The sequence below is a fragment of the Mirounga leonina genome, unplaced genomic scaffold, assembly GCF_011800145.1.
Source record: "Mirounga leonina isolate KUSES-001 unplaced genomic scaffold, KU_Mleo_1.0 Mir_178, whole genome shotgun sequence".
In the NCBI taxonomy this organism is placed as follows: Eukaryota; Metazoa; Chordata; class Mammalia; order Carnivora; family Phocidae; genus Mirounga; species Mirounga leonina.
The window spans coordinates 25372229-25380815 of NW_023270464.1; the positions used below are offsets into that span (position 1 = coordinate 25372229).

General features: G+C 51.7%; 1 protein-coding gene across 1 annotated transcript in view; it reads left to right on the top strand.

Annotated features, from left to right (window-relative positions):
* Positions 1-2653: 2653 nt before the first annotated feature.
* The window catches only part of SH3GL3 (SH3 domain containing GRB2 like 3, endophilin A3), a 134896-nt gene continuing 128962 nt past the window's right edge, over positions 2654-8587 (top strand). Inside the window, exon 1 of the mRNA XM_035024247.1 lies at positions 2654-2809. Coding sequence (XP_034880138.1) covers positions 2765-2809 — 45 coding nt within the window. The 5' untranslated portion in view covers positions 2654-2764. The remainder of the gene's footprint in view (positions 2810-8587) is intronic.

An 8587-nucleotide genomic window follows, 5' to 3' on the forward strand; every position in this document is an offset into this window, starting at 1 on the left:
ACAAAAGAAAAAAAAACATAAACCACATATTCCACTGAAGAGATTAAGGGGCCCCCAAATAAAGGTTAGTGGGCCTTTGTGTTGATGCTGTTCTTAGATAATTTGTTTTTTTTTTTTGGCTGCCTAGGATCTAAAGCTGCTTCCTGTATTAGGGAGATCCACCATGGTGTGGATCTTAGACATCTAGAGCCTGGGCATAGCATCTAGAATTAGCCAATCAGATGTTCCCCCTGGAACTCTGAATCTCACCTGAATGCCTGAAAGAAGCAGGGAAGAGCTTAGCCTTAATTCTGGTAACCACAGCCAGCATTCAGTGGCCAGCACATCCCAATGAGCTGCCCCTGGACATGCCGAGGATCTGACCACTGAGATTCCTCGTTCCTGCTGATTCCCCCACGTGCTACCCTATGCCATGAATCTCTGGGCCACCTGATACCCTTCTCCATTACATCCTGTTCCAGCTTACATTAAACAGGGCCAGTTCCTTTTGTTAATAACTTCAATCTCCTGAGCAGAACAGAAGGAAACACTATATGAGAAAGAAATCAATGATAGAAAAAAAATCTATGGCAATGATAAGTAAACTCAAGAACCATTTTAAAAGACCAGTGAAACTGGCAAACCTTTTCATGTGTCTAATCACTGAAAAACGAAGGTCACAAATACTTTTACAAAGGAAAAAATGTACACAAAAGATTCTGAAGTTTAAAAATAACGAGAAATGATGTATAACTGTATACCTGATTAAATTAATTACCAACATTAACTGGGGTGGGAAACTTGAATATACCATCAACCACAGAAGAAATGTCAAAAAAATGTTTAAAAAATTCACTCTCGGGGCGCCTGGGTGGCTCAGTCGTTAAGCGTCTGCCTTCGGCTCGGGTCATGGTCCCAGGGTCCTGGGATCGAGCCCCGCATCGGGCTCCCTGCTCCGCAGGAAGCCTGCTTCTCCCTCTCCCACTCCCCCTGCTTGTATTCCCTCTCTCATTGTGTCTCTCTCTGTCAAATAAATAAATAAAATCTTTAAAAAAAATAAAAATCAAAAATTCACTCTCTTCCCAAAGGGCACAGAGCTGGATTGGTTTAGGGGCAAGTTCCTTCAGACTTGTGCTATTTAAGCCGTCTGGGACGTGGAGAAAGAAGGCAGATGAGCATGTACTGGACTAGCCCAGGACAAAGGGGACCCCAACTTTAGTCCCCGCACCCAGCTGCCCTCAGTGTGCGGTTCCCCTGGGGTGGAGCCTGCTGTTGAGTGGGATTCAGCTGTTGTGTGGACAGGCCACCCTTCCATGCTATTCTGACCCAGCTATCCCCATCCTCACACCTTCCAATTACTTACGTGGCTGGTGTCAGCCACCTGAAGGCCAGTCAGGCCCATGCTAATTAATCCATGGGATGGCCACCTCTATTCCCTCCCCTCAGTTCACCTTCTGCCCTACCAGAGAAAGAACGCTTCTGCTCACTCCTGTCCACACCCTCTAAGGGATAGTGAGGACACACGTACAGGGAGGTGCAGTTACCCACGAATCCTCACTGGGATGAAGTCAGGGACAAGGGAGTCCAGAGCTAATGGCAAAGGATTTTTTTCCTGGAGAAACGCAGGACGCCAAGCGTGGATGCCCGGAAACAGCAAGCGTACGAAAAGCAGAAGCGTCCTGGGCAAACCATGGCTCTTGGTCATCCCAGATGGGACTTGTTGAGGGCTCAGAAAAGGGGAGCTTCTCTCTCTTAGAGGGAGCTTGGAGGAAGATGTTTGTTTCTTTCAGCGTTTAGCGTGGCTAAGAGTGGGTTGCAGGTCTGCGGAGCCCTGGGGACCTTTGGAGGCAGGGTTCTGCGCAGATGCTGACCTGGTGGGCGCAGCTCTGGCACAAGGGGGCACCGGGTGCTCAGGCCCCGTGCTGGGCCTCAGCTGTGCGAAATGACGCTCGATAACCTAGGCAACTGGTAGGCATTACCAAGGGGGCGGGGTCCCGCGCGTGGTGCGTCCCCCGGGCAAGGAGCGCGCAGTCCACAGCTCCTTGGAGACCCTTGCTCTTCGTGCAGTTGACAGTGGGCTTCGCGAGCACCATGTTTATCAGCAAATTACCCAATAACTGCTGGCCCCTCTAGAAGGCCACAGTCATGTGGGCAGACTGCACCCAGAGCACCGCGCGGGGTAAAGAAGAAACAGCCTCGCTGCCCTCCCACCGCAGGTCCCCCCTCCGGTCGCATTCGGTCCCCCCTGGCGGACTTGGGAGCGTCCCTGCCTCAAAACGGACACCTACCCAAACTGCGCCTGAGGGAGGCGATGTTGCCCGCGAGCAAAAGCAGGTTTCGCACCACGTCCCCGAAGCCCGAGAGGTGCACCCTCCCTCCCCAGCCGTGGCCCTGCTGCGGCCCCTGGCCCGCAGGAAACCGTGCGTGGGCCTGCCCGCGGGACCCGGGGCCCCCCGCGCCCAGCCCTCCCAGGCCCCGCTTCCCGGCCGCTCGGCCCCAGGTCTCCACGCAACAATGAGGCGTGGGCGGCCCCGGCGGCCTCATTTGCATACCGCCGCGGCTCGGCCAATGGGCTGCGCGGGGGCTTTGGAACGCCGTGTTGCCATCTGCGTGCGCGCGTGTGTGCGAGTGTGACAGCGGCCGTGGCCCTGGCCGTGGGAGGCGGGCCCGGCGGAGCCCAGCCGCGCGGGGACCGGCCCCAGCGCCCGCTTCCCCTGCGCGTCGCGGCCGCGCGGCCCGGCGAGGCCCGGAGACCACCCCCGCGCCCCGGCCGGGCGCAGTCGCGATGTCGGTGGCGGGGCTGAAGAAGCAGTTCCACAAAGCCAGCCAGGTAGGGAGGCACGGGGGAGGTCGGGATGCTGGGGGGGCCACCGGGGGCCGCGGTCCCCCGAGGTTTAAGGCCTCTGGCGCCCCGAGGGGCCTCTCTTGGGCCGCGGAGGTGCAGTGAGGGCCGCCTGCTCCTCCTCCGCCGCCGCCCCCCGCCGCCCCCCGCCGCCCCCGGCAGGCGCTCTGCCCTGAGCACTGGCAGTCGGAGGGCTTCCGTGGGCCGGCGGCAGAGGCGGCGGGCCGCAGGGGCGCGCGCGCGGGAGAGGGGCGTGCGGAGGCCTGCGCGCTGCGCTGGGCGCCGCCCCCCTGCCCGCGCTGGGCCGGGGACCCCGGGGCAGCCGGGCGCCTACCTGGAGGCTGGGGGCCTTCGGGGGCGCGTGCTGGAGCCTCGCGGCGGGTCCGGGGGTCCTGGGCCCCGCGCGCGCCTGGAGGCGGACCGCGCCGCGACCTCGGGCCGGGCTCCCCGTGGCGGTGCCTCGCCTGCGTGCGGCCCCGGCGGCGCCGGCCCGGCTCCTGCTCCCGGAGAGCCCTGTCTGGCGCGGAGACGCGGGCAGACGCGTAAACAGTGTTAGACGCACCTTCACGCGCAGAGCGCGGCAGACAGCCCGGTGGGGGCGTCCGGGAAAGCCTCCCGGAGGGGACGCGTCGTTTGGGAATTAAGTCGGAGCCGGAATTGTGGTGGGGGGTGGGGGGAGGGAAGGGGGAAGGGCGTTCTGAGCGGAGGAAAACAGGCAGGGAGGCAGGCAGTTTCTCTGTGTTCGTGAGTGTGTGTGTTGACGACAAGCAAATTTGTATTCCAAGATTGTAGTCTCTTCTGGCCATGGCAGAGCTCACATGGTAGAACCTATCCCAAACCTGCAGCCCTGGTTTTGTTGCTCTGTCTCTCCCTACCCCCGCCCGCCCCCCAATTTGGCTAGCACCAAGTTGGACAGATTTCATTGAGAATCCACGTTTATGAGATCTTAAGACTGCTTCTGCCACAAATTGGAAAGCAGCTGAAATTAGAGGATTCTCTTCTTCTAGCCTCAGTCTCAGGCTGAGGACACTGGCGTCCCATCACTCACACCCCTTCCATGAAGAAACTGGGTGATGCCCAGATTCTGGCTGGGGACACTGGATGGACAGTGGTGCTCTGCAGGGTGAGAAGGAGTCCTGGAGGAGGGGCCAGCTGGGTGCACTCATTGCTGGCCCTGGGCCCTTTGAAGGGTCTGGGGCCATTCAGATGTCCCTGGCTTCGGGGCAGGTGCATGCCCTGATCTGGGTCTCAGGGGGTAAGGCCAAGACTGGAGCTACAGACTTTTGGGGATTTAAGCCCTAAATGGACATTAAAAAATGTAAGCACTTAAATACAGACTCTCGGGAGCAGCCACATTTAGGGACAATGTTTAGCCCAGTCCTTGATAAACAGGGGCCACTCAATAAATATTTATTGAATAAAGGAAACTTTTGGGGGTGGAGGAGCACCGGAAGGAAAGAACTGGTAGAATGCAGGAGAGAGAAGAGAGAGTGTCATGGAAACGGGGTGGGGACCTTTAAAGGCAGGAGCCTCGGGCAAGTGCTGCTGTGAGCTCAGAACTAGAGCGCTCCTCTCCTCGCTTGGGCAGCCAGGGGTTCGGAGTAATCTCTGGCTGTGCTTGTCACACTGGCCAGGAACCGACCTTTTTTGAAGATTTTCATTTATTTGGTATGAACTTCCTAGGAGCATGTCTCAGAGACGCCAGACATAAGCTCAAGGGTGATTCAAGTTGGCTTCTGAGCACAAGTCAGCGTGAATGGTTGAGGTCTTAGGAGGTTATTGGCGTTGGAGAAGGGTCATGCTAGTGATGAGGTTGTTGAGATTAACCACCTGTAATCAGTCCCTTGAAAACAAAACAAGAGTGGGTCTCATTTAGACCTTCGTTGCATCAGCTGAGGTCTTTTGTGCATTTATTGAAAAAGAAAGGAATCATAGATTTTCTCTGCGCTTTACAAACCACATTTTGTGGTCAAAGTGCCCTAGATAAGTTTTTAACTGTTCTAGAAGTCTCTCTAAGAAATCTTGCAATGGGGCAGATTTGGTGGAGAAATTAGACTGGGTTTAATATAAGAGGGAGCATGAGAGTAAAAAAAGGTCAGATGTTCTTCTCAGACAACGTTTTAACAGCAGGTTTTAATTCACATAGAACCTTTCCAGGGCAGGGGAAAGGGAGTCCCAGATGATGTCAGGGGCTTGACAATTCCCAGGGACCCAGACCTGGCTGTGCCACTGACCAGCTCTGTGACCTTGGGAACATGACTTAACCCATCTAAACCTTAGTTTTGTCTGTACCTTGGATTAGAGGATTTGAAAGCTATGTCTCTGTTCTAAAACTGATTGTAGTGATGCTTGCACAACTCTGTGACTATTCTAAAAACCATGGAATTCACCTTTATGGGTGAATTGTATGGTCTGTGGATTATATCTCAATATATAATTCCCAGTTCTGAAATTCATAATTCACTTAAAGTATTTCAGAGAGAGATGATAAGGTAGGAAGGATCTTTTACAAATAAGGGAACTAGGACCATGGTGACTGAAGATGATTTTTTTCAACAATAGACAAGGTAAAATAACTTATAACCTCCTGATAACTGGTTCTTCTTTCTTGGTACCTCACTTATCTCTGAGGGAGAAAAAAAATCCCCTTATTTTATAGAAGATGAAAAACTGTAAACCCCAGGGATCATTCCTCATTTTGGCAGCTGGTGGAGACCAATAGGGAAGAGGGAGAAGTAAAGTAAGGAAAGAGAGCACAAGTGGAGTTGATCACGAAATTTAGTTAATTCTCTTCTTCAGCATTTGGGACTTAGAACCTAAGTGTCCCTAGTTCATAATTGCTTTTTTTCTCTTGAAAGGATTTTTAAATGTACCCTCCTACTGGTAGGGATATAGCTTGAATTATTAAATATAAATACAAAGAGCTTAAAGATGGCCTTGTGGTTTCTTACCAGACATAGTGCCCGATTAATAAAAATGCAGCTTAGAGTAATTTCATTAGGGTTACCACTCATTGATTTGTATTATGCTTAATAAGGCATAATTCATGGTGGTTTTTTGACATGGTGGTTATTATTGGAACAGGACGCTCAGGCCACACCGGTACTTCCTCTGACCCGAACACTGTACGAATAGCCATATTCTTTCTCTTTGGACTTCCAGAAGACGTGTTCCCCATCCCAGGGAAGTCTAGGGAGCAGTTTATTTTTCTTCTTTTTCTTCTTCTGTCTCCAAATTAACCATATAGTGATGACCCTAGATGGTGGTGACACTTGTAGGTTTCATGTTAAAACAGGTTTTTTTGGGGGGGCGGGTAACTCCCCTACCCCTTTCTCTTCTAATGCATTAACCAGAAAAAATGATGAGCGGTCATAGGGGCCTAGACATTTTTCGTGTGATAACCAGCTGCCCATACTGGCCATTTATGGATAAACACTTCAGAGAAGGATAGTCTTTGTAAATTATGAGAATCTCTAGGGAGGCAATGAATGTCTCTTGTTTCACTGTCTCGTTAGAGAGATAAAAACGCACTTTGCGAAATCCATGGTGATTTATTTTTTTTCTCTGAGATGCATCAGAAAATACATGACGCTAAAACATTCTTGTTCCTTTCCACATAGATGGCTTGATAAATTCATCTATAAGTCTTTGCTTTTTTTTTTTTTTTTAAATTTTAAGTCAGGACGCTAGAATAGATGTCCAAGCCAAATTGATTTTGATTTTTACACAATATAATCCAAACATTTCTTACCCCTGGTGACTTTTTTTCTCTAAAGTAGATGTAATTTGGCATATCATTCGCTTGGAGTTTGATTTTAAAAAGGTATTTAAAAGCAGGGATATTGTTTTTTGGCTATTTTTTTCAGATTAATTTTTCAGCTTTATTAACAATTGAATGTAAATTATGTTACCTAAAGTTAAGTGTGTGTGGAATCATGTGTATTTGGGGGAGCTGTTATTGGCATTGCTTTACCCAGGTAACAAAACGGTCGGTAACTGAAACGCTGCTACTGTATTTGGCTAAATAATAGGAGAATGTGCTTTGGAGGTTCTACACCAGCAAAATGTGGATGGTTGGATTTTGCATTTCAATAGAAACCTGGGAAAGTGTTGAGTGGGGGCAAGGGTCTGGGGGAAGGCTAGGGACGGGATCAGGGAGGTACTCTTGCCATTCTAACTGTTGAGTTCCGTGAAATGCCTTCCCAGGGAGCTCTTGCCTTACAATTCCCTGGGTCACGTCCATGTGTTGTCACCACAGCACCCCAGCAGTGACCTTCCTGAGCCCAGTGTCGCTCCTTCCGGCTTTCTTCCTCATCCACTGGATGGATGGTGGTGCCTTTCCCCCCTGGCACTGGACCGATGCCGCCTCGAGCTTTCTTTGCCTGCTCGGAGCATCCGTCAGGGGCAGAAGCTGCTGGGGTTCCAGGCCTGATGACTTGGGTGCCTCCTCCTGAGCCTGATGGCGGAGCTGTACCTCTTCATCCCCCGTCTTCCTGTGGGCCACAGTTGAAGGCCTGGAGGGGTCTGCTGGCTGATGCGGGGGCGCCCCTCTGTTTGTCCTAGAGTAACAAGGACACACAAGCACCTGGCCGCCTCCCCGCTGGGCTCCACCCCCCACCCCCCCACCCCTCTCCTTCTCAGGGATGTTGCACTATATGGCCATACTGTCTCTTATCATCTATCTTGAAAAAAGATAGGGAAAAGGCCTTGCTTGGTCTGAGATCCTGCTTCACCCCATCCTATTTTCTCTCTCCCCTTCCCAGCAAAATGTACTGAGAAGAGTATCTGTTGCCCCATCTCTACTTTCTCATCTCCTGTTCTCAGCCGGTTCCTGCTGGCTGTCCGCTGTGGGCTCTGAGGTCCAGGTCTCGCGTCACCCCTCCCCCCAAGTTGCCACATCTTGGGATCACTTCCCCACCTGACTCTCAGCAGCCTGTGACTCTGAGGACCGTACTCCGCTCACGGATCATACACCTGCTCGGTTTTCCTCTTCCTGGTCTCCTTTATTGCTCCTTCTGACCTCCCCACCTCACCCCCCAGACATCCTGGAGTGCCCCAGGGCTCTGGCTTGGGCACCTCCCCTTTGTCTCAGCCTCCACCCTGCCAAGGTATCTTCTCCAGCGTCACGGATGTATAGACAATCCACACATTGATTCCATTGATTCCTTTGTGAATGGTATTTCTAGTCCAGATGCTCCTTCTGAATACAGACTGCTGACAAACTCATAGGTCACCTCTCCCCATGGATATTTAGAAGACTCTCAAACTTAAGATATACAAACTTGAACTCTGGATTTTCTCTGCCCCAACTTGTTCTGCTGGTGGTCTCTATCTCAGTAAACCACACCGCCGTGTGCTCAGCTGCTCAAGTAAAACAAAACGAAAACCAGGATTCATCTTTGATTTTTTTTCTTTCCCTCATTGGAAAGGAAGTTCATCAGAAAGCCCTTCCTCTTGGTTCTGTTTTCAAAACAAACTGCTAATGTGTTCATCTTTCTCTTATCTCTGCTGCCACTCTCCTCCTGGCCCTGACCCTGGCCTCCCGCCCATGCGGCTGCAGGAGTCTCCCGCCCAGTTCCCAGACCTTGATTACTATGGGGTACAATCCGTTTACTCACCGCCGTCATGATGCTCTTTTTTAAAATGTGTCTCAGACATGTATCATTCCTCTGCTTACCGGTCTTTAATTCTTCAGTGGCTTCTAGTGGCATTTAGAATAAAACTCAGACTTCCTCCTCCTCTGGCCTGTGAAACTGCACCCCCCCC